This window comes from Brachionichthys hirsutus, chromosome 3, assembly GCF_040956055.1.
Source record: "Brachionichthys hirsutus isolate HB-005 chromosome 3, CSIRO-AGI_Bhir_v1, whole genome shotgun sequence".
Lineage (NCBI taxonomy): Eukaryota > Metazoa > Chordata > Actinopteri > Lophiiformes > Brachionichthyidae > Brachionichthys > Brachionichthys hirsutus.
This window is the reverse complement of record NC_090899.1, coordinates 2055960-2081465: the sequence shown is the minus strand read 5'-3', so window position 1 is coordinate 2081465 and position 25506 is coordinate 2055960. Positions and strand designations below refer to the sequence as shown.

Sequence of the window (25506 nt, the reverse complement as noted above, 5' to 3'; positions counted from 1 at the left end):
AAAAAAAGCTCTGCTGAAAGTTTTACCTGAAAACTTCATTTGCCAATAATCAAATAATGACTTTATAGAAAGCTGATCTGTTCAATAGGAACACTTCTATACATTCAGTGCTATTTCACCTCCAGCCAAATGAAGCTGCGATCTCTTCGGGTGACCCTGGCCGATCCTGTAATTTGGGTTTAACTGCCACGGAACAAAAAGGTGACGCACCACCAACGTGTAAAACAGCCCCACCCTTCAAGTCCCTGCTCTCCACCTCACCAGCCTCGGTGTCTCCTTCCTTTCAATCACAACGGCACCTGGAATTACGGGACGTAAATCTCACCTGCAGAGACGGTCTGCTGGTCCGCGGGCGCAGACGGGCGAGCGAGGGTCACAAAGTGGTCGTGTTGCTGTTTTCCTTTTTCCAAACCAGTGACACCAGTTGTTCAGCCTCCTCTCCGGGGCCTTTTGTGAGGCCTGACAGGCTGTCAGTTACAAGCGGAGGATGATTGCAGGAGACCCCGAGGTGACACCACATTCCACCAAAGGCCTGCCTTTGTGAGCTAACGATATCTTGAATAGCTTCGCATTCAGCCATTGAGTTGTTGTTTTTTTGCGGTGGCTGCGATGCGTTTGAGGGGGGGGGGGGGGGGTCATCTCATTCTCGCGTTGAATCAAATGTCGCACCCTGCTCATGAATGACAATCTGGGTCAATGATGGGTTGTTTGTTGAGACTCATACGGACATTTCTTTGGAGTCCATTTGGCATCTCGCAGCTGTTACGGACTCGAGGAGTGATTTTAGGACGTCATCGGGGCTGAGGGAAGGACAGGGAGACGTCCAGTGACGCATTCAGCCCCGTGACGGAAACAGACGCCCCGTCGACAGACACAACGCAGTAAAGAGTGCGTCATTCTGAGAAGCACAAACTGCTGAGCATTTTGCCCTTTGTTGTATTTATTTTTAAATGAAGGAAATAAGATAACTTCAAAACGTTGTCGTTTTTGTTCCCTGTAAAATTATAATGAGATTGAATATATATATATATATATATATATATATATATATATATATATATTCACTCAATTGAAGTTTACATTTTTTATTTTATGAATTTTATGAAGTTTTTGGGATCAAATGTGCGTTTGTGTAAAACGGACTGGAAAATATATCAGCCAATTGTCCAGATTAAACTCGATATCTGTGCATATACTGCCCTCTTTTGGTCAACAGTGGTACTGACGTCACCCTACTCTCATTCGGTCCTTCTCAAATGTGAACAAAATAGGTTGAAGCATAATTCTAACTCATTTTTTGCTTCGGCATTGTGTGGTTATATGCTCCAAAATGAGGGTTGGGTTGCACTTTAAATTATATTAACAATAAAGGCACTCAAGCAAGACAGAAAAGAATGATTCAAACGACAAACTTGATCTCTCTTCAGACGATTACACGGGTCCTCACTTAACGACGGCGTCAGTCGCTAAACTATTTCATCATTAAACGGAACCCTCGTTGACCGACATTCATTGTGGTTAATAAGAAATAGTTTGCATACGTAAAAGCCATTTATACTGTACACGTTTACGTACTCACTCCGCAGCCAGCACACTCCGCTTGTCGTAAACACACACTTTTAAACTTCCATAAGCCCGTCGTAACTCCGAGTCCTTGTTAAGTGATGACCACCTGAAAAGGCAGTAAATAAAAACCATTATGGCACCATTTAGGGGTTGCTTACATCAACATTATTATTATAATTCAGAAAATCCTCCCAGCGTTTCTTCTGTATTGTATTTATTGTTCAACAGCGTGGCACCAGCCAAAGTACGCAACGTTTGATTTAACGTTTAGACAATTGTTTAATTGTGAAACTCAATTCTGGCGGCCATTAAACCGCGTCTTCGTTCAGTTCCGAAGCGGAACAACAGCTCCACAGTTTATCTCTCTACTCTCGCATGGTCTTCAGCTTCTCCTCCATCGTGTGATCTCCCTTCGAGCCTCCCATGCAAGGTGGACTTTTAGCCAGAGTGGGGTTGCCCCCCCACTGCTCAGGAGTCTTGGTTTGGATAGCCAGTGCATGAACGCGAGAGGCCAACTCCTCCTTCAAGGCATCGTTGATCAGGCGGTGGCACTTTATCAGCGGCAGCCCCTCGAACTGAGAGCTGACGACCAAGACACGGAAATGGGATTCGGATCCAGGAGGAACGGCGTGCGCGTGGCTCTCATTGTGGACCTCTAAATAGTCCGGCTTCAGTGTCTCGGCCAGTTTGGTTCTGATAGCGCTCTCAACGGGCCGGCTCGGGTCCGGGTCCATGTGTGGTCTGAAATGAGCCAGAGGGCGGCGCAAGGCTAGAATGGTGGTGATGGGGCGAGTAGAGTGAAGGACGCTGGGCAGCATCAGGCCAGAGACCACCTAGAAAAAACCAGATGGGTATAAATACGGATAATGTGCTACTTCAACGCAGAATCTGGAATCGTTTTATATTCTTAACATCTTAAAAACCAGGCTATGAACCAATGCAATCATTTAAATTAGACTGTGACAAATGGATAGCCGAGCCACACACACTACTGAGATGTTTCATACGCTGCCATACTGATAACAAGCTTATAACACTCAAAAGCAACGTTCGGTCTCTGGCCAATCGGATCCCCTATCGAGGAGTCCTTCAGTCACATTGAAAATGCTAATACCACTCTCTATAATTGACAATATCAAGATTAGCAGAAAGCTAGTTTTGTGATTTCCATTGATGATTAGGTAAATACTGTAAAAGAAAAGAAGAGACCATAATCTACAGAATAATAATGGTTCCAATGCCAATAAAATATTACAGTACTCGAAAACAACAAGTAAGCTAACCGAGCTAGCCAGAGGAAACTCTGTATTAAAATGAATGTCATTGCAATACTGACGTTAAATGAGATATTAAATCCTTTTTCCGACAGCAGTGCGTATTTATTTATCTTACTTTGGTGTATGCGTTTAATAACATTCAATATATATAACTATAGTTACGCTAAAGTGTACTTCACTAAATACTCACCGTACAAATAAACTCAGTCTTTTCACAGCTAGCAGTGTTTTTCCGGAAGGGGCCAACAAGGGACCCGCCTTTCTCTTCTTCTGATTGGCTTGCCTTGATGTTGATGGGTGAGATTAACCAATCAGTGCTCATGCCGTAACCCACGAGGAAGAGTGGGGCGGGTCATGAAGTTCTCGTCCTATGAAAAATGCTTCCTTTTACGAAAAACGCACCGGAAATGCTTTGAGCACGCAGGGTATTGTAGTTTTTGCTTTATAAACAATTTCTCGTATGTACGTATGTCACAAAGAAATGACAAAAGTTAACTTTTGATAATATTTCCACTTGTTTATTCTTCATGGTTCTTCGTTATCCATTATGATTACAAAAGGTCAGTTGCACTGCAAACGCAATGAGAATAAAATAAAATAAATAAAAAAGTCACACACACTTTTAAACAGAACTCATTTAGTCACATTTAGGCTAACTATGATTCATATTTAACATTGATGTATTTACTTATAGTTCATTTTCATTTACAAAATACACAAAATCAAAGACAACATACATCATTGTTCATTTACACACCTTTATATATATATATATTATTTTTTTGATTCATGATTCCACAAACCGTTTCTATACTTACAAACAACTACAGTTTCAACAGCACAGTACAATGACAAAGGTGATCAGTTCTTTGTTACATTTAATTAATGGCAATTAAAAAGACTCAGGGTTGTTTTAGAGAGTGCACGCAAACGCTAGACGTTAAATCCCGTGTCTTTAAAACGCCAACACTCTACATGTCGGTAGACAGCATATCGTAATATGTCAATAGCTTCAAAGTAGAGCATAGTAGAGCATAGTAGGCAAAGGCCCAAACACTTATTGCTTTATTAATTTTTTTTGCACTAATGATTGACTGTTAATTATAGAAAGAAAGAAAAAACCCCTGTAACACAAGATATGTATCTACGAGAGACAATTTTGACTCGGACATGGCCTGAACTGAGTCGTAGAGACAGGTTAGCGCTTAAACTTCGTTCCATGTTGAACAGAGACAACAGGTACCGGTACCTTGACGTTGTCGTTAACGTAATGGATGATACAGGAAAACAAAGCGGGAATAAGACTGCTGATGCTCGGTTTTTATATTTGTACAGTTAATGTGCATTTATGTACTTGTGCCGCTGTACTTTCAAGAAGGGATCTGGGATAATTCGGCGCCTGACTTGCTGGACAGTGTAGCTCATGAATCCACAATTTCTTAGGATCCTTAAAAAACATACAAGTCTTAGAAATAAATCCAGCCGTTTTTATTAAACACGACCGATGGTTTAAAAACCTACAAAGGCTGGCTGTAAATTTCTGGGGGGGGGGGCAAGGTTTCTGATTATTACATTATAAGTACTTTTATTTACATATATTCATATGTATAGCGGAGAACTGATGGTGTAATGTGTAAACTCAGGCCATACAAAATATTTGGCAATAATTAATGCGAGATGGCACGATCATAAAGGATTAGAATTTGCTTCAGATCAGTGTGGGGTGGAGGGGCAGGTCTTCTACGCTCCAAGCACCGCTGTGCACAATCGAGACGGGTTTTTTTGTCGGATTTGGTCTTGTGCTCTAAACACACCTTGAACTTCACTGGATCTCCAGCAAGGCTGCATCAGAATGCACGTTGAAGAACGCAAGGCATTCACAATTGTGCATGTACACCGGTGTACATTCAGTGCAATGGGTTGTCTTTATTCAACGGTCTTTAAGTCTACGTATGGCTGCTATCCTAAAACAAATGGCAGTTTGAATTAAGTTTTTTTTGTTGTTAGCCTGACATGCTATTGATTGTTTTTTGAATTTCTCTATGCACTTGTGAACATATCACCCTTGATTTCCTAGATCAAGGGGAATGCGGCAGACACTTTTGCCGACACTTTGTGCTGTTACCAGTGTAGGATGCATGATGATCAGCCCTTGGCATTGAGTTTTGCGGTGACGAGTAAGTTATATGTATAGCTACTTATTTGTGTAATAAAGGTCCCAGTGCTTTCCTTCCTCATGCTCCCCATTAGCAAATGAATCCTTCTTAACTGTAATTCATCATCAGTGTTCAACAAGATTTGTTCGCCGAGGTCATGCTCATCCCAAATGAGGAAAACTCAAAGCAGAATAACTTTTCCGTCCCTGCTGATTTGACTTTGGGAGCAGTATTTTCTTTTTCTTTTTTTTTTATTAATACTTAACTCCTTTGGACTCTTGATCCAAGAACAAGAAATATAAAAGATTAAGCATATCCGCACCGTGTTCAGTTATTAATATAAGACCAGTTGCCCCACAACCTTTCAGAAAATAGTGTTTGCTAAATGTAACATGGTAGAAGACAATAAAAAAAGAAAATCTCAATATTGCACTAAGAAGCACGCTCACATTAATAGAAACATTCACTGCACACAACTGGAATATAATTTATCCGCCGTCCCTTGAACACACACACAACACGATTTGTGGCTGCACTGTAACCAAAACTAAAAGTGGAGGCTCGTTTGTCCCTTTTGATTACCTGCTTTTATTCCACCTGTATTCGAGGTTCATGAAGGAGCCTGTCGAGGAGCTCAGGTCCGGTTCATGATATCACTGCTACCAACAGTAGAATAGAAGTGCAAGAAATGTTCAAACATTATAGGAAATGTAAGCCGGGGGGGGGGCAAAACAATATTTTGACTGTTCGTGGTAAGAAAAAAGGATTTAAAGGGACTTGAGTGATCTTGTCACATTCTAACAATGACAAAAACAAACCTGGAATGTTCTCTCATCCATATGGTGGCAGTTAGTCTGTGCACGACACGAGAGCTCAGGAGACAAACCAGGACAGGTTGTTTGTGTTGATGATGAGAAAACGCCCCAAAGTCAAAAATGCTTCAGATCCAGGTGAGAAATGTCGCATTTTTGCTCACGTCCAATAAGGATAAAGCACTCGGGACTTGACAGGTGGAGGTGACGACAGAGAACTCGATGGCCAGTGGTGTGGAGTGTGTTTGCATGGCTCATTAGCAAGAGCCCCCCCTGCCCCAACCTCCAACCCCAGGTGGATGCGTTTACACTGTAAATCTAATATATGATTCTATTCTAAAGGGAATGAAATGTGACGCACAATAATCTTATTTTCAGCATCGAGTCGGAGACATGAACAAGTCGTCTCAGCTCGAGCTTCATCCGGGTGTTATGATTATGATTATGCTTCCCTGTTCATGAAATAATCACCAATCTCAAATATGTACAGTAAATTTGTCCTGCTCTCCGGTATCGTCTGGGCAACCTGTGCCCAACCCTAACTATCATTATGTTGGAGGGGTTAGAGGGCGGGAGTCAGGAGGCTCTTGAGCTGTTCATTCACGGTGTGGGGAAAACTCTTCTACTCTTCTGCCCCCCCCCGAAAGAGGAATAAACGCTGGCTCCCACACTACTGCAGCACCTGACCCCGCGTCTCTGGAAGCTTGAGGGCCAGATAACTGCCCGTCGCCAGCGCCACGGAGGCAAAGAGGATGGGCACAGCCTTGGTGATACCGACAAATGACGTAAAGATGCTTATTCCTAAAACGGCTGCTAATTTACAGAGGGCGTTGAGGAAGCCGAATGCCGTGGTTCTGAGGGGACAGAAGAAGTGTGGAGGTCAGAGTCATTTCACCAAAGAAAGGCTGCAGACACCATAAAAGGCCAGAAGGTGGCACTGCTTTTTTTTTTTTTTTTTACTTAAAGTCATTCATTCATCTTCTACTGCTTTTCCGCTTTGCGGGTCACGGGAGTTGCTGGAGCCGATCCCAGCTTGCTATGGGCGAGAGGCGGGGGTTACACCCCGGATGCATCGCCAGCTTGCATTCCAGTGAATGATAGACTTTTTTAAAAAGCATAAAAACTATACACAATAACAATATTTCACTAATGTTGGTCTACAGAATGTTCAGATACATCAGGTATGACCTCGAACTGAATCAGCCCACTTTCTCCTACAATTTGATCTTCATTCAAGGCTCCATAATTATTTCTAATCTCAAGGTTGAGTATTCTCTGTGTAAAACCTTCAATTGTCTGGCTCTTTAGCACAGTCTCAGATCCGATGGGGATCCAGATCACCAAGAAAGTCAAAGGGATTGTTCCTTTGGGTCATACCCTACCCTTAAAATCTGCTCAGAACATTTTCAGTAATCCTACAAATAAACAAAAACCAAATTAAAGTAGGATTTATAGTTTGGATCGCGCAAAATGCCACGTGCATCACTCTAGCCACTAGGTGGCGCCAACACAGGTTAAACTTTTAACTGCCTACCTCTTGTCAGAAGGGTAAAGTTCAACGGTCAGCACGTCCAGGGAGTTCCAGGAAGCGATGCTGATCCCCCCGAAGAGACAGAGAAGCGCAATCATGGCTGACTCGCTGTTACCGAAGGACAGGAAGAAGCAACTGATGCAGGAGATCAAACTGGAGCCCGCTGAAAAAGGAAAGAGGCAGAATAAAAGTGACACCAGTGGAGGAGGCGTGAGCAGCAAATTGGGTTCAGTATTGTAACGCCGTTCCCCTTCCCGGGCGACCCCGAAATGACACACGAACTTAACGGCTTTCGCCCATGCAGCGTTGCAATTCCTAATACCTAGCATCCTCAGCCGTCCGATTTTGTCCATCAGCAGCGCCGAGACGATGTTGCCTGGTAACACGGCCAAGGTGCCGAGGAAACTGACAAAGTAGACCATGTAGGCGTTGTTCTCGTCGCTGACGTCGCTGAGGAGGCAGCCCTCTTTGTTGTGCAGGAAGGTGCTGTTGATGAGCCTGCAGTTGACCAACCTGTACTTGAAGAGGTCTGGGGGCCAAATCAGGGCAAGAGGGGAGTCGTAGAGAGGGGGGGGGGCAAGGAAGGGGTGAATTAATACAGATGAGCCTCATGTGAGGAGGCTGATGCTTGCAGTTAAAGAAACTTCCTCGACTGCAGCTGCCGTTTCTTTCAGGTTCGATGAGCTGTCTGGCGTTATCAGGGCGTACCTGTGTTGTAGAAGAGGGTGGCGATAAAGGTGCAGTTCTTGAAGAAGGTGTTGCTGGAGGTGATGTCCTCGAAGTAACACTCCTCAAACAGCGAGTCCTCAAACACCATCGACCTCATCCTCAGGTTCATAAACCTGCAGGCGAACAGGCGGAGGCGATGGGATCAAGCGTTATCGGTTGGGCTGTTGTTATCCAGCACAAAAGCAAAAAAAAAAAAAGCAAAGCAAATGCAAACATGCCTACATCCTGGGAATAACGGACACACTTCTCTTATAACATTCAAAATGTGTTTGCCCTCCGTCAGCAGGCCGGCGATGCGCGCGACTCACTTGTCATTGAAGTACTCTCCCTGGCGGTGGACCTGGTTTTCAAGGGTGAAGTTAAAGGTGACGTGTTCCACTTTCTCCTTGACGAAGACCTTGGTGCGCGAGGCGTACTCCTGCTTCTGGAGGTACTTGATCATGTCGGGGAACCACACCGTCAGCCCGTAGTAGCTGGACGAGGCATCACAGGCGCAAACTCACATCGCATTTTTACTTTTAGTTCTTCCTGTGTTGCCATTTTATCGATTTAATCTTACCTGAAGGACATGGAGAACCACACGGCCATCATCATGTAGGTGGTGCGGCGGAACTGGGGGGAGAAAACGGTCTGAAAGTTCCTCCACACCTGGGAGACGTAAAAAATATAGCTGTTAGATAAAAAGGAAAACGTAAGGCAACGATCTCTGGAAACAGTGTTGCCTTGATTCAATGCATAATTCAGATTCCCACACTGGACAAAGTGAAACAAGGCGAACTGAAGGGCGTTTTCACCTGATGGAAAAGCGTGGTGAGTTTTATCCTCCACTTCTCGTGCCAGGCGGCGCCGTCGCCCAGGTTCACCAAGTCCTCCATCTGCTTCACCGTTTTGATGGTGGTCACCTGGAGACGGCACCAAAGCACTTTGAAAACTCGTTTATACGCATCAGAATCTGCCAAATTATGCACACGGGGAATAAAAAAATAACCCACATGAGGCTTTTATGTGCAAAAGAACAGAATTAATGCACTTCAATAAAACCAACTTTGAATTAATTTCACCGTTTTTCAGCACAACTTGATTTGCGAAGATTTGCTCGACGCTCAGGAGAAATCGTGCTACTTTCTATTTGATTATTCTCTCAATTAACATCAGGAATTTAAAGAGATAAATGAGCACCGAGACATTGACATACAAAACTCCACCTAATAATGATATATAGGAAGAATTAACACGATGAAGTATAAAATATGGCCAGTTGTGATTATTATTTTAGCTCACGAATGTAATAAATAAATGATTGTGTCCAATATTAATTAATTAGCCGGAAGCATTCAGAGACAGCAGTTCTAACTCTGATATGCAAATGTGTGCAGCATGGAGCCGAAAACCTTCTGCGCTGCATTGGCCTACAGACAGACACACGTTCTCCGGAGGGACCTACAGAGAAGACCCTCTCGGGGTAGCCTTTGGCCCTCATGTTGGTGTCGTGGACCTGCTTCAGAATCATCCACGCCTCGTCGTGCTTCCCGTTCTGGGAGAGGAAAGCAAACAAAATGATTTCAGTTCAGTTCAGTTCAGAGAGACTGCCGACACGATGAGTTAGGTAGAGCTGCGCTTAGAATTATTCTAATATAATTCTGAGCCAGACAGACGTCTGTCTTAAAAATGAAGGCTCACAGTCATTTTCTGTTGATCCTGCTGCGTATGTAAATGTGCATACATTATTTATCTATCCAACGCATTCTGGAGGAGTGTGAGCAGCACTTTTTTTGCAGCGCAGCACCTTCCACGGTGCGTTCAAGGCCGCTCATGCATTCAGGACATCGGCCCGCTTTCACATATACGAGGTGCGTTAAGAGCTGACAGGCTGACCTCCAGGAAGAAACGGGGGCTCTCTGGCATGGTGGTGAGGGCAGAGATGGCCGCCACAGAGGGGAAGGCGCACACCAACACGAAGACACGCCAGCTGTGGAACTGGTAGGCCGAGCCCATCTGGAAACTCCAGCCTACAGGAGACGAGGGAGGCGAGTGGAATCTTTCATATTTAATCAGTCACCATGATTAGAACATATAATATTCCTACAGGCACAATGGTTTCATTGGGTGGAGGCTGCATGTTTTAAAATGCTTTATATGATCTGTAAACAAGTAAATATGTGATTCAAATAAATCTACCAAAAGACAATGTGGCTATTTCTATATAAAATGAAAAGTAAAAATGTGTGGCACGTGTGTCTGTTTGTTTGTTTGTTTGTTTTCCTCACCATAGTGTGGGATGATGGCCCAGGCCATAGCAGAGGCGTAGATCCCACCAATCATCCAGAACATGCAGAGCCAGCTCAGATGCTCTCCTCGCTTCTCCTGGGCCAGGAATTCAGAGTAATAGGAAAAAACGATGGGGATGGAGCCGCCAATACTGAGGAGTAAAGAGAAAGAGGGAGGAAGGAATGGACGTTATAACAATCAGACCAAGAAAGGGGAGCAGGGGAGACCAAAAGCGAGGGTGACGACAATGGAGAGGCAAAAAGAAGAAGAACCACAGGAGAAACGGGGGCCAGGGGGGGGGGGGGGGGAGCTAAGGAAGAAACAGCAGAGTGAAAAGGAATATCATTGAAATAAAAAGCAGCAGAAAGAATGCGAGATACGAGAGGAGGCATTGTAGCTGGGGTGAAACCTGACCAGCAGCCATGAGGGTAATTTAAACCCTCTTTATTGCCCCTGCACCTGTTCCGCCGCAACAATTCTCAATCAGACGGGAGCCGCTGCTGGAAATCCGTTCAGACCCAGAGGTCTGCAGTCAAACAGGAGCTGTTAACATAATAGAACCCGGGTCGAACAGTTTAAAGTTCACTGCAGCGCAAGCAGGAGCAATATCCGTAGTAAGTAGGCCGCTCGGCAAATTAGGCCGGAATAAAAGAGACGGTTTGATAGTCTGCAGATATTTCACTGCAAAAGGGAGGGGAGTCTGGTTCCTCAAATCGGAGTGATACAATTCATCTTAACTGTAAAAGAGTAGTTCTTACAGACGTACTCACAACGCAGGCACATTTAAGACGTCCAGATTTTACGTTCACTGTAAGAACAATTCCAGATACGTGACTTAAACGTAAAGACTTGATACTGGAAGTAAATGCAGCAGCGCTCGAGCTAAATGGCGACGCTACAGCACGCTCTTTGATCCCAGAGCATGCTGTCGTGCACCAGGAATGTTTGCGCATCACTGGAGAGTCGAAAACTCAACCTGCTGGTGATGCAATAAGTAGAAATATTCCTCCTGCGCCTGACGTAAAACATCTACAACCTACTGAGGGTCATGTGTGAAAGACAGACCCCGATTATCAGATCCAGCATAAAAAGACTCAAGAAACACAACGAAGCTGCAAATGAAGCTCTTTCATAAAAGGTTTTAATCAAAAGGAACCAGCCCAGGGTTTCTGGGGGGGGGGTCGTCAACTTAAATGAAATTACCGCCTTAAATTCAAGCTAATAAAACAGTTTCTTCATGTCAATGAATCCGTCTCCTTACCCGACACCGGAGGCCAGGCGGCAGAAGAGGAAGGAGACGTAACCCTGGACGAAGGACGAGAAGAAGGCGAACACGCTGTTGATGGAGAGGGAGATGAGGAGGGTCTGCCGCCGGCCGATCCGGTCGGCCAGGCCGCCCCACACGAAGGCCCCAACCATCATCCCCAGGTAGACGATCAGACCTGGGGGGGAGGAAGAGGAGGGTGATAACAATTCACTGAAAACACAAGGATTAAAGTTGTTGGAAAGAAGTCGGATGTCAAAGTCCATAAACCTCGGACAATGAACATTTATTTTAGGATCCATCTGTATCTTTTTGAGTTATCTTCCTAACAGACAGACAAACGCCGGCAAAAAAACATAACCTCCTGTCAAACAGTCCACATTGGAGTATTGATCCTGACATCTTTGAGGCTATTGTCTCTTATTAAAGCAGCTCCAGATGGTTCTGGACACAGAATGGACTGAATGTGACGGATAAAGTTGCTGCCAGGGAGCAGACAGGTCGACGACCGAAGCGAACGTCACAACCGTCAGCCCGGACGCATGATTGGAGGTGTTAACACGACGCATGACATCATCCTGCGTTCTCATCCGAGCCCCTCTCTCTCTCTCTCTCTCTCTGTCTCTCTGCAGGGACGCTCCCACTCAAACACTCGCTGCTGTCTCGCTGCCTCGATCCAATCGACGGGCTTCACGCTGCCCGAGCACGAGATCCCGGCGAGATCGCGCCGGATAAATTAGGAGGGAGGGGCTGCTGAGGGAAGAGCGTCTCTAGTTCATATTCAGAAAGAGGATATAAACAAAACAAAAAAATTATAATAAAATGTAACAAAAAAATGTGAACTAAAATCCAAACTTAAAATGTAAAGTGTTTTCCCGCTTGTGGCCAAAAATTAAGGAACAAAATAATAAATGACAAAAATGAAATCACTAGAAAACAGAGAGAGAGTGTGTGCGTGTGTGTGTGTAAGTGTGTGTGTGTGCGTGTGTGCGTGTGTGTGTGTGTGTGCGTGTGTGCGTGTGTGCGTGTGTGTGTGTGTGTGTGTGTGTGCGTGTGCAGAGGAACAGCTGTGAGCCACTTTTCCTGACAGCTCACAGCACGAAGAATGAACAAGTGACGATGACTCGGTTCAGTTGCCGCCGCAATGCAGCAGCAAGGAGGTGGCCGACAGACAGACAGACAGACAGACAGGCAGGCAGGCAGACAGACAGGCAGGCAGACAGACAGACAGACAGGCAGACAAGGACCGTCCAAGCTATATGAACGTCTTTCAAAAGGCAACTTCCTCGCCGACCTGTCGACCTCTTCAAGGCTTTTCCGCTACCCCCCCCCCCCCGTCTCTATCTCCCGCTGTCATCACTCTCAGCTCGGGTCGATCTTTCTGTGACTGGGAGCGGATAAGAAGCCATTTTCAGCTCAAGCTCCGATTCATCTCGTTCATCAGAGAGGAAGAATGTCGATTAGCCGTCTTCATCTTGAATTCGCAGTTTGACCACCCAAAGAGAGGCGATGAGGGCGATTCCGGACGGATTCATTCATGGACCATTTGCCTGATTCAGAGTCTCCCAACAATGACTCTGCAAAGTGCTGAATATCCGCTCATGTTATATTTACTTGACACAAACAGGCTCACATTTAGATCGGTTGACTTCAGGAGGAGCTGCTGTTCTAATTCAAATGTAAATTTAAATCCCTGACTTGTGTTGAACCGCTGAGCCGAACAGCGACTCTGAAGAGGATGGGAGGATGGTGGCCGAGCTCCCCGAGGCTTCTGGGTAGAGAGCGTGGCTTGTGTGTGTGTGCGTGTGGATGAGCATTGCCAGAAGAATCGTGTTGCGCTGTGCATGGGTGGGGGAGGGGGGGGGGGGGGTGTCACTATAAATAGCTGACTTTCCCGTTATGCCGCGGCGCAGGGCTTTTTCAAATGAGCTGGGGGAAAAATAACCGACATCATGTTTCTGCAGTAAAGGATGGGAGGAATAAATTTATCGTGTTACGCCTGACTCTTATATAAAAAGGAGAAAACAAACTGAAAACGTCTTGCTGTGGGACACAAACGTTTTCAGAGCTTCTCGCCCTCCGAGCGGTTTTTCTATCACGTTATCTGTCTGCACAAGGAACACTCAGAGCGCGGCAGCGTGGCATGCTGGGAGTCTGTTGTTTGCAGAGAGGTTCCAGGATTCAGAATCCCTCACTGGGGACACATTGTGTGGTCTGTGGTTCGAAACCTAATGCAGAAACTCTAAGAGAGATTTTGGTAGAAACATCCAAATGATATGCATGTACATTATAAATAATACATATTAAGCCTAGTTTATGGCTGAACAGGAAGTAATAAGCTTTAAGGCTTTTATTTTGAAATATTGTAGAAAGAGGAAGCGGCTTAATCAAATATATTTTAAAAATGCAATTCATAGATTTTTCTGTCTCTTGCAAAACAGGCAGAAAAAAGCTTTACTTACTTCCTTATTTTCTTTTCTTAATATTCCTTTGCTTTTCTGTCCATTACATATTTTAGCTTTCCTTTCCTTGTGATCAATCAATAAAAGGTTTTGGACACACCATCTGTGGGCATGACCCACAGGCTCATGCAAATATAGATTTTTCCCTCAAACACAATGCTGATTGATTTACATGTTGACACTGCAAATCTTTACCTTGTCCTTTGAACAGACGACTGGGAAAATCACACATCCCGGCAACCAACACATGGACGCTTGCCAAACGAGCCGAGAAGAACATTCCGCATTTAATTTAAAATAAAATATAAAGTTCTTGTACTATAGGTAGGTAAAACTATTATATATATATTTTAAATAAACAGGCAGGGGTTGCAGATAAAGGGGATCGAATGATCTCCACTCCTAGCCAGCATTAACGGTGTCAGGGCTTTATCGCAGGGTAATGTTTGCACATGCTGTGCCATTAATGAGTTTTTACCGCGCCGTCTGGTTTGAGGTTGCGGCTCCCTTAATCACACAAGAAAAATAGTTCTCACAAGGGCCAATAAAGTCCTTCCAGGCAAAACAGGCACTGAACGCCTCATTTTTAGGAATCAGGAATCCTAAAAGAAGGCCAAATATCAACAACATGGCAGCAGCATGGAGCAGCAGCTAAATTAAATCGTGCACTCACACATCTGAGGCCGAGTCGAGATGTTAGCACTTGGATTTTCTGTTCTTATTCAATGTTGGCTGCATTTAAGTTTGGCTGAATTAATTCATCCATCTTTTTACATCCCACTACAAACACAGGGGAGCGCGAGCAAACTCCATACGAAAAAAGATTGAAACCCACAACCTTCTTGCTCCGAGGCGACGGTGCCGAAGAAATCTAGGCCAAAGAGTTTGGATTAGGCGGCTGTTGGTTCTACTTTGATCTCTTTTACTTCTTGTTCCAATAGTGTCAGTTATCCCGCCAAAGGATGGGCATGAACTTTACACGTTTGTCTTGCAGCCAACGGCAGACAGCGATGCAGGCTTGTGCTCTCATTGGTCATTGGTCATACAGAAACAGTCTCAGGGAGTTTGCTTTAAAGTCTCCGGCTGCCCGAGAGGCTGCACAGACAGCTGAACCTCGAAAGGCTGCAGTTCCTCGACTTAAGAGGCCGTAGAAAATAAAATGACTGAAGGACATGCTGCAGAGATAAGACGGAGATAAAGCGTGAAGTGAAGCCTCTGAAAGAGGCGCTGAGATGAAAGGGAACAGAAAAACACAGTTTAAACTCTTACCCAGCATGCCCTTGTTGGGCTCGGACAGACACATGTCCTTTTCGGCACTCGGGAGCACGAAGCCGACGACGAAGATCTCCACGCCGTCCGCCATCAGCGCCAGCCCCAGGACGAAGTAGAGCGTCCACTGGAACTTGCCGTGGCCGCACTCCTGCAGAATGCTCTCGTACTGCTGGGCGAGCTCCTCCTGGTCTTTCCTCCGCTCCCCCTCGTAGGCCGTCAGGTCTCTGAACTGCTGCGCCTGGGCGGCCGCCGCCCCGTCCATGGCGCCGGCCTTGCCCGAGTCGGCCCTGGGGATTCCCTGGTACTCCCCCTCGTAGATCTCGTCGTCCTCGTCGTGCCCCTCGGTGGAGTCGCTGTGGCCTTCGTCGTCATTGGCCCTGCTGTCGTTGCGGTAGTATCCGCCATCGTTGCTCGCCATGCCGCCATATTCGTCATCGTCGTCTTCCTCCTCGAAGCGCTTGTAGGAGCGCCTGGTGTACTCGTCGGTCATTTTGTCCATTCCGCGCCCCACCTTCTTGCCGACCTGTTTCTTGGCCACTTTGGCGATGTCCTTGGCGCCGCGGATGAAATCTGAGCGGCCGTCTCTGTAGCGCCCGTCGTCGTCCATCTTGGATGCGGCGGCGGCGGTCCCTTACTGACAGGAATGGGAGGTATCAGGAGCGACCCAAGCACATGAGTGTGCGACGGGGATGTGAATAATCAGATGAACTCGGCACCACGGAAGGCTCTACAGAGACACACAAGGAACATTTGCAGACGTATAAATAACTCATATCCGGTTTTAAATTAAAAACAGAATTGGACACTTTTAAGTGGCCATCAGGCCCGTGTTGACCAATCAGCAGTTCTCTCGTGTGTCCCTCGTACCGCGGCGTAGCATTTACAGAGATAACATGATGCATGATGGATGCACAGGCCATTTCAGGAAGCTGGGACCTTTTTAAAGTATCTTATCAGACACGTTTTCTATTTTTGCTCTCATCCTATCAGCATCATGTTCCCACCTTCCACTTCTGCACCTCATTAGTTTTCCTTCTCATTAATCTCCACCCAGGGGTGAAGATGGAGCAATGCAGGCTAACACGTTGTGGTTCAACCCTGCAACTATTAGTCAGCCTCCATCATTTTGAATGGCGAAGAAGCAACCAGTTCACCATCAGGTTTGACATTTACCCAGCATGCACTGCTCCCATTAAAGACAAATGAGGATGGAAGGGGGGGGTTGCGCCAAATAATTACAAGGGTGGAGAGCCTGAAAAAAAATCGTTATTAGAAAATATAGAGAAGCCTGGAAATGTTCATAATGAATGTTAGCTTAGCTTTAGCTTCACTCAGCTTTTCACTTCAATGTTTTTATTCTCAATTATTCTCGGTGTTGCAACATACAATGTTTGTTTTTGTTTTTTTTAACCGATTGAACGCCTCCTGTGAACATAATGAAGCTCTGACTAAAGAGGAGCTGATGGAGACCAAACTCCATTCATCTTGAATTAATGATACCACACACGGGTAAATGGGTGAGCCGTGTCTCTCAAAAGCGGCGCTTTGGACATATTTCTCCATTTTTAGCTTTCACCATCTCTCATAATATGATTACACGTCACTGAAATTTAATCACAGATAGAAAAGACAGCAGGAATGAGCCAACGCTGCCTCGATTAATGCACTTACCTCTCTGTTGGGTATTTTATGTTGTGAGTTTCATTGATCTAAATAAGACTCCGCTGTAAAGAAGCGTTTCGGGACTATTCCGCTTCATTGGTAAATAATTTGCCCACATTTTATTCTATTTAACTTCCAGAGGAACACTCGAGGTTTCCACTGAAGCGGTCGTAACCACATTAACCGAGACACCGGCGGGCAATAACCTCTGTTCACAACTCCCACTCAGAGCTGTGAGCGTTTAACAACAAGGCCTTGCTGCAACGTTAAAACGTTAAGTGCAGCTCTGCGGCTCAAACTATAGATTTGTATTCCTTTTTAACATCAAGCGTTTGTGCAGAAGCACCTTCATGGCCTGGCCTGACTTTAACTTGTTGATGACTCGCTGGGCCCTGAGATGACGGAGGAGGAAGAAATCCCATCAGAAAGTGATTCAAATTCCACATCAGTACCTGCATCCGCCTCAAAAAAACGTCCCCGGCTCATCCACCCCGACGCAGAACCGCATCAAAATCCATTTGAAGCCTTTTGAGATATCTGAGGCTGACCCAGCAGAAGATCCCCGACAGAGATAAAACAAAAAAAAATGCACATCAGCATCTTCAGTCTGGTTCCCTTCCTGAACGCTGACCTCACTGTGGCAGGTGGAGACGGCTGTGCAGCGTGTAGCTGCACATTAAGACCAGGTTCTGTTCATAAATGAATGAGCGTCCCATCTTTAGGGGATGCGCAGGTACGACTCCAAAGTGTTCTTCATTTGTGTATCTCATTAAAGTACGCCTGGAGGGTTTGTTTTCCGATGCCATGCTTTCCTCCAGCTGCGAATCCCGGCAGCACCAGATGGACTCGGAAGCAAATCAAACGCAAATACAAACGTGCAAAGATGTATATTCTTCATGCTTTAGAAGCCAAAGCAGAATCCAAACGGTCCCTGCTGTGGGGATGATATGGTGGAAGCACACAAAAGCACAATGAAATGCTTTTTGGCATTCCTCGCAGCAAACATTAGAGAGAGAAAAAATGAAATAAAGAAGACAGAAGAGCCACGCCTCTCCTGATTGGCTGCTTTCGTATCCGCTTCCATCTCTTCTTCTCGTCCGTTTGCTCGAACCAAACCTCGGATCGGTGTGCAGCACGAGTCAATCGAGTGTCATCTGAAACGTCTTAAATGCAGAAAGTCTTCCCGACCCCTTTGTCAGGAATCTCGGGGTTCATTCTGAAAGGTTTCTCCGCCTCTCTGCGTCAGGCAGATCCCCCCCCCCCATTTCAATTCCTTGCCTTCGTCAAGAGTTGCATCCAATTAGCAGCCCTTCATTCTCTGCCAGGATGAGTCACTCCTGCCTCCAAATATAACCTAAGCCTTCCATCCTCGTGCAGACGAACACCTTTCCATGTTCTCACCTTCCATTAGTCCTGCCCCCCCCCCCATTATCCACTTTGGTGTTAAAGCCAACAGATATCCTGTTTATTTATACGCTTTGAAAAAGAGATCGCTCTATTAGTCTCGTCATTACTTCCACTCTCTTCTTCCTCTTCGACGTACGGCGAGGCGAGTCTGTGTGGCTGAAGATGAGGCTTTCCTGCGAGGCTTCGGGCCCATCAAGGGAGGCAGAACAGCAGCAACCAGGGAGGCGGGTGCGATTGGCTGCAAGGCTTACTGGGTCATGGAGACTCCATGGCTGCAAAACTCCCCTTTGGGAGAATCTGCCCCCCCCCCTCCCCCCTTGCTTGGGCTCTTAGCATGCATCGTCACCCGGGTGGCACCGAGGCCGCTAGCAACATGTCAAACACGGTGACGTCAGCGCACTGCATCCATTTTGGCTTTTGCTCACTGCAAAATGGACTGAAGAGGAATCGGGCTGAGGGCAGCTGAGAGGTGCGGCTCTACGGCGCCGCAACCCGCCTGGTCAGCGATGTGGACGGTGTGAACGTCCTCCACAAACTCAGCATCAACTCCAGGAGCATCGAGGAGACGCCGTCCCACAGGATGACGTCATCAGGAGGCTTTCCAGTCCAGGAGGAGGAGGATTAACGGCGTCATCAATAAACAGCCTTTAAAAATCAGCGACGGTTTAAATGTATTCTCCATTTAAAGGCGTTAAACATTTGGTCTTGTTTTTGGTACCGATTGAAATGATGCTTTTGCTGTTTTCATACACAGAATACTCAAGAAAGTCTCCACAGAAACAACCGGGGGGGCACTTTCTAAATCCCCGACGTGTATAAATAGAATTTTCACCCAAAAACGGGCGCAGAAAATGATTTAAATCAGAAATACAAAGAAAAGGACGTTCAATCGGAACCAAAGGAAACGTGTGACCACTTTAATGAGATGTTACACCAAACGTCGGGACAAGGATGCTCTTGTTGCCGCCTGTTACAGGCTAATTTACAGGCTGGAGATCTGTCAGCTTCTAATCACATCCCATAAATCAGAGAGGATGCCATCCGGAGCCCTTCAGGTTTGGCTGCTGCCCCCCCCCCCCCCCCCCCTCTACTGCCCCCCATCATGTAGGTTGGGAGCTGAGCTGCAGTCATGGCTGCCACAGGAACAAGACGTCAGACTCACACATTTCTGAACCGCATCACCCAGAATCAATCACGAATCCATCTTCTTCCCACCTCCAAAGGACACTCGGGATTTCTCCATCCATCACTGTTTCTCCATCACGTTCTCCCCACTGGGATTCTACAAGGTCATTTTGACGCACGACGCACGACGCGCCGCGCCGCTAGACTCGCCCTCATCGGCTTGCTTTAATATGGCGTTCATTAAACACACAATAACCGGAACAACTTTAACAATTACAGGAGAAAGTGCCATGAAGGAGGAAAACTAAAGCATTTTACCGACGACAAAGGAGGAGAGGAGAGGAGGAGAGAGGAGGAGAGCAGCAAGGGCATCGGCGCAAAAACCCTCCGACGATTGCGCTCAGCGCGCATGAAGACCTCCCGGAGCGGGAGCATCCTTCCCCAAAACCCGCAACTAGAATATGAAATAAAACCTCGTATTCCTGTATTTCCTTCCGGTTATGGGCTGGGGGGGGGGGGGGGAGGGGGGGGGGTAGGGTCATCGCGTTGCGCATGGGCCTGCGAACTTGTTCTAATAGACGAATAAACGTCCAGCGGCGCCGATCCACATCAATCTCCCCCTAATTTGTGCACCTGGACGCGCCGTCGACGCGCCGGACAGCAGCAGCCGAGCCAATCAGCGCGTGAGAAGGAAGGCGCAGCGGGAACGTTTTCTTACCTTTCTCCGGGAAGGTCGACGCGTTTTAGGGTGACCGGATCACCCCCCAAGCACCTGAAACCGAAGGCGTCCTGCGCGTCCCTGTGATGCGCGCTGACGTAGCAGCGCAGCGCTGTGCCCTCCTCCCTCCTCCACAACATCCCTCTCGGATGGAGACACCGCCCCCCTCCTCCCCCTCCTCCCCCTCCTCCCCCTCCTCCCCCTCCGCCTCCATCCCTCCCAGGCAGAGGAAAGCGTGCTTTGCTGCTTCACATTGACCCTGAAACAATGAAGGTCATTTATTTTTAGAACGTTCGCTGATCCACACAGTCAGAGTCTTTACGCTGGACGCGCGCAAACGTGCGTAAAAAGCGCTCTCAGCGTCACTTTTGCTCCATATGCGCCAAACGCTTGGTGCAATGAGCTGAACGAGACGAGCCTCCTGCTGCGCGCGCCGCGGCTCGTGCCCATAAATACTGCGTGAAGAAAACAGGAACTATACAAGGACGCCCCCTGGTGGAAAACAGCTGAAATAAAAAGGATGTTAAACTAACAGCATGTCTGCAGCGGCCTGAGAGAAATAACAGGTGAGCCGGGAAGCCGGGAAATCAATTCATGTGAACAGAAATAACGTGGGCTCAATTTACTGATCGATCAAAAGTGATTAAGTCTCAATTAGGGCGGTAAAACAACATTTACAAACCAATTAAGAGTAAATGTTTCTGTAATTAAATACATAAAAATAATGTGTAACACTCTTTCTTTGAGATTAAAGATATATTCTTTAGTTCTGGATCAATATAATACAGAATGTTGAAAAGTGTTCCCATCCAGTAATGTAGGGAAATCTGGATCCGTCCCATAAAGCCTTCCCCGGATTCCTTGTAATCTTTCCGACGGGTTTCCAAACATTCCAAACAGACTCCCCATCTAAGGGATGTAACAAACAGCAAAGTCTGACCCGTTGACACACGATTTGATCTCCGAACAACATTTCCCCGATGCAATCAGAACAAAATGTAACAACGAGCTGCTGTAAATACCTTTAATTATATTATTATAATACCGGTAATAAATATTATTGATGGAACTCTATTCAATCTTTTTATTCTCTGGATCTAGACTAAAATAAATAAACAGGCTGAGATGAAACTCAATTTCTGTCGTCAGGCTATTTCAGGCTCGTGCTCCACTTTCATTGGTTGATTCCATCTGATTGACGCAAACCTCAGCTGCGCCGCTCTGCGCTGCTGCTGTGGAGGAAGAGGAGGAGGAGGAGGAGGAGGAAGAGGGCGGAACAAACCATATAGAAACAGACCGAGACGCGCTCGGACGGAGGCGCCGAACGACCGCGGTTGTTTACCTCCCGTCGCATGCCTGCAGATGATGATGACGATGATGATCGCGACAAACCTCCCGAGGTCAACCCAGCCAAACGCCACATCGCCCACCACCGAACCCCCCCAGCAGCAAGACGGAGACGGAGCGGCGCAAGCTTTCTCCCTGTTTTCACTTCCGGCACTTCGCGCCGAGGGACGCAGCCACCGCGCGACGGCGCGTCACGGAATTCCCCCGGCGCAGATACGTCACGGTGACGGAAGGGGCTTCCCCCGCCGCCCTGGTAACACAGACAGGGTCACATCGAGCAGAGGCCTCGGAAATGCGGATTATTCCCCCGGAGTTTTTCGCCGCGAAGCAACGCCTGAGAGCACCAGCTGCACTCCCACCCCCCAGCTGCACTCCCCCCCCAGGTATCGGTCGGCCACTCCCTTTGTTTACGATCGATACCGCCACCCCAGCGCCCCCCTCCTGCCCAACGGCCCCACCCTACCCCATTCACCGGCGGACAATATCCCCCCATCGATACCCCCTCCTCCCCCCAGCGTCCCCCCAGAGACAGTGAATGACAAAGGCTTCTACTCCACGGAAGATATGAATAACATTTTCTCGGGGAGAGGTCTTCACATTATTCATCTCAACGTGAACAGCTTGACATGCAAATCCAAGATGTCCGAGTTAACATCGATGTTTGGCAACGGTAAGGTTGGAATTCTCTCCTTTTCGGAAACCAAACTGGATGATTCTTGTAAAGACACTGAGATTGAGATTAAGGGATACACTGTTATCAGGAAGGACAGGGACCGTCATGGGGGCGGGGTCTGCATCTACGTTAGATCAGACCTCAACTTCACCGTTCTACCAGAACTAGGAACAGACACAGAGTCTGTCTGGGTAAAAATCATTTATCCCAGAGCTAAACCTCTGGTCATTGGCGCAGTATACAGACCCCCAGACCAAAATTCATTCTATGATTTATTGGAGAAGCATGTGATCGGCTTGGGGAGCTCGGAGGTCATTCTGATAGGAGATTGTAACACCAATGTCCTTCGGAAAGACACCCCGACTTTCAAATCCTTCAGCAGCTTCTGTAATCTGCATAACTTTACCCAGCTGATCCAGCAATTTACAAGGGTAAGCACCACTTCTAGATCCATCATAGACCTAATCCTGACATCGGACAAATCTAGAATCAAAAACAGTGGGGTCATCGAGTGCAGTCTAAGTGATCACAACATGATCTTCTGCACTCGAAAAATTCATAGACCTGCAGCCCATTGCCATACCACAATAAACTGCAGAACCATGAAGCATTACTCCCCAGAAGCTCTAACAACAGCGCTGGAGGAAACTGATTGGTCTGAAACTTTAAACTCCGCCTCTGTCGAGGGGACCTGGTCTTCCTTTAAATCTGCATTTCTGTCCGTAATCGATAAGATAGCACCCATAACTGCTGTTCGGGTCAGAGCCCGTACAGAACCTTGGATGAAGGGGGAAATATTGAATGCCATCAAGCTCAGAAACAAATGTTACTCTGAGTACAGAAAAACCAACAACGAGGAACTACTTGAAAAAAGCAGAAAACTACGCAATGAGGTTAACAAAATGATAAAAAATGCCAAAAAGAATTTCTTAAATGAGAACATTGAGGCAAACAAAAGCAACCCACAAAAACTGTGGGAGGCCCTAAAACAATTAGGCTGCAGCAACAGACTCCAAACAAAAACCAGTAATATCTGCATTAACTCAAGTGGTTCGCTCCAGACCGACAGGTTGGTGGTAGCAAATTGTTTTAACAGCTTTTTCACCACTATTGCCACCCTGTTGGTCAGCAAACTACCCCCGCATTCAGGTCTGTACGGTTCTGACCACATCCAAACTCACTATGAGAAGCTAGGTGCTAAAAAGGACACTTTCTCTTTCACACCTGTAAATACCGTTGATGTGCTAAAACAACTAATTGCCCTTCAACCTAACAAGGCCACAGGCCTCGACAACATACCCACCCGGTTCCTCAGAGACGCAGCTGTCTCTATCGCCCCCGTGGTAACCCATCTGATAAATTTATCCATCAATCAGTGCCACGTCCCACAGGAATTCAAGACGGCGCGGGTTATCCCTCTGTATAAAAAAGGAAACAAATTAGAACCTGGCAACTACCGCCCTGTTTCCATCCTTTGTTCCATCTCAAAGGTTATGGAGAGAATAATCCAGGAGCAAATCAACCGCTACCTCGCCGAGCATAGCCTGCTCTTTGAATTCCAATCAGGCTTCAGAACATCCCACTCCACTGACACGTGCCTCATATATCTGACCGACTACATTAAGCGTGAAGTAGACGCGGGCAAGTACTGCGGCATGGTCATGCTGGACCTCCAGAAGGCCTTTGACACGGTCAACCATTCAATCCTATTGAACAAACTAGGGGCGATTGGTTTTGATAGCACATCAACAAACTGGATGAAATCGTACCTTGAGGGACGAGAACAAATGGTAGACATAAACGGAACCTTGTCCTCGTCCCTCCCGGTAAGCTGCGGGGTTCCTCAAGGCAGCATTCTGGGGCCGTTACTGTTCCTCCTATACATTAACGACATGAATGCTGCCTGTAACTGCAAATTGTTCCTGTTTGCTGATGACTCAGCACTCCTGATTTCGGGAGAGGACAAAGTGCAGGTTGAGGAGGCTCTCAGCTCTGAGCTCACCAGAATCCGTACTTGGCTTACCGATAACAAACTGTCACTACATCTTGGTAAAACCGAATCGATTCTTTTTGGGTCTAAACACTCTCTGCGTGAGATAAATGTTAATGATTTCAAGGTCACAGTCGATAATACAGTCATCTCCAGCAAAGAAGAGATTACCTATTTGGGCTGTGTTCTTGACAAATACCTGTCTGGCGATAGTATGGCAACTAAGGTGATCAAAAAAGTCAATCAGAGAACAAGATTTTTGGGCAGAATGTCTGCTTTTGTCAACAAAAGTGCTCTCCGGACGCTTGCTGCAGCCCTCGTTCAGCCCCTCTTTGACTATGCTAGCACCTCCTGGTATTCAAACATCAAAATGTCCCTGAAAACCAGGCTCCAAACCTCCCAAAATAAACTGATTCGGCTACTCCTCAATCTGGGGCCCATGACCCACCTTCTTCCTGGACATTTTGCTAGCCTAAAATGGCTCAGGGTAGAAGACAGGGTTAAACAACTCAAAATGGGATTGGCATTTAAAATAGTCAATGCAGCTCTGCCCTCAGTCCCCTCAATCCCTGCATACCTGACGGAACACCTCCACAGATTTAGTGACACCCACAGCCACAACACTAGAGGGAGCTCAAACAACAACCTGATTACCCCCTCCTATAGGACTAACATGGGTAAATCATCTTTCTACAATACGGCCACCCAAGGGTGGAACGGATTGACTCCCGCCCTCAAAACATGCACCTCTTTGGCCTCCTTCAAAAAGGCCCTAAAAATACACCTTTCAGGGGGACAGAAACGGAGATAGCCATCACGACTCTCTCCAGGTCAAACCCCCCCTCCTTTTTTTTTGTCCACCTATGTTGCACGTATTAATTGCTTTAGTAATTTATTGTAATTTATGTAAGTTATTTATTGTCATCTCGCATCAGTGGTGTAATTTATTTTAGATTAATTGTTAGTTTGCACTGGCGGTGTAATAACATTTTATTTTTGTCTTTCTAATGTTACGTTGCATCAATTGCGTAATTTAATATTGGATTTATTTTTATTTGTATTGTTATTTGTATTGTTTTTTGTGGATGATTTATGTACGAAGGACTTTCAACGGAAACAAGCCCGCAAGGGCTTTTTTGAAATGCTCCTCTTAGACAGGATGTTTGACGTTATTTGTACTGTAATACATGCTACTGTTTGACTGTACTTGTACTGTAATACATGCTACTGTGTGACTGTACTAGTAC

General features: G+C 46.3%; 2 protein-coding genes across 2 annotated transcripts; both read right to left on the bottom strand.

The window, feature by feature from the left end:
- Nucleotides 1-1772: 1772 nt before the first annotated feature.
- Nucleotides 1773-3068, bottom strand: bola1 (bolA family member 1). The gene is made up of 2 exons (XM_068760380.1): nt 3034-3068; nt 1773-2399 (listed from the first exon to the last, which is right to left on the bottom strand). The coding sequence occupies exon 2, from the start codon at nt 2382-2384 to the stop codon at nt 1932-1934; it is 453 nt and encodes a 150-aa protein (XP_068616481.1). The 5' UTR covers nt 2385-2399; nt 3034-3068; the 3' UTR covers nt 1773-1931.
- A 3413-nt stretch (nt 3069-6481) lies between these two features.
- Nucleotides 6482-15944, bottom strand: sv2a (synaptic vesicle glycoprotein 2A). The gene is made up of 12 exons (XM_068756446.1): nt 15335-15944; nt 11601-11781; nt 10339-10490; nt 9947-10080; nt 9516-9605; nt 8866-8973; nt 8631-8719; nt 8380-8544; nt 8051-8184; nt 7665-7871; nt 7346-7505; nt 6482-6665 (listed from the first exon to the last, which is right to left on the bottom strand). The coding sequence occupies exons 1-12, from the start codon at nt 15942-15944 to the stop codon at nt 6482-6484; spliced, it is 2214 nt and encodes a 737-aa protein (XP_068612547.1).
- Nucleotides 15945-25506: the final 9562 nt, after the last annotated feature.

What these genes read in the sequence shown, in the direction of transcription:
- bola1 (XM_068760380.1), bottom strand. Translation starts at nt 2,384, where the DNA reads ATGCTGCCCAGCGTCCTTCACTCTACTCGCCCCATCACCACCATTCTA.
- sv2a (XM_068756446.1), bottom strand. Translation starts at nt 15,944, where the DNA reads ATGGACGACGACGGGCGCTACAGAGACGGCCGCTCAGATTTCATCCGC. An exon ending in CGCCTGGCCTCCGGTGTCGG is followed by an intron (nt 10,491 to 11,600) that starts GTAAGGAGACGG and finishes TTTACTCCTCAG; the next exon opens with TATTGGCGGCTCCATCCCCA. An exon ending in CACCCTCTTCTACAACACAG is followed by an intron (nt 7,872 to 8,050) that starts GTACGCCCTGAT and finishes TTTGGCCCCCAG; the next exon opens with ACCTCTTCAAGTACAGGTTG.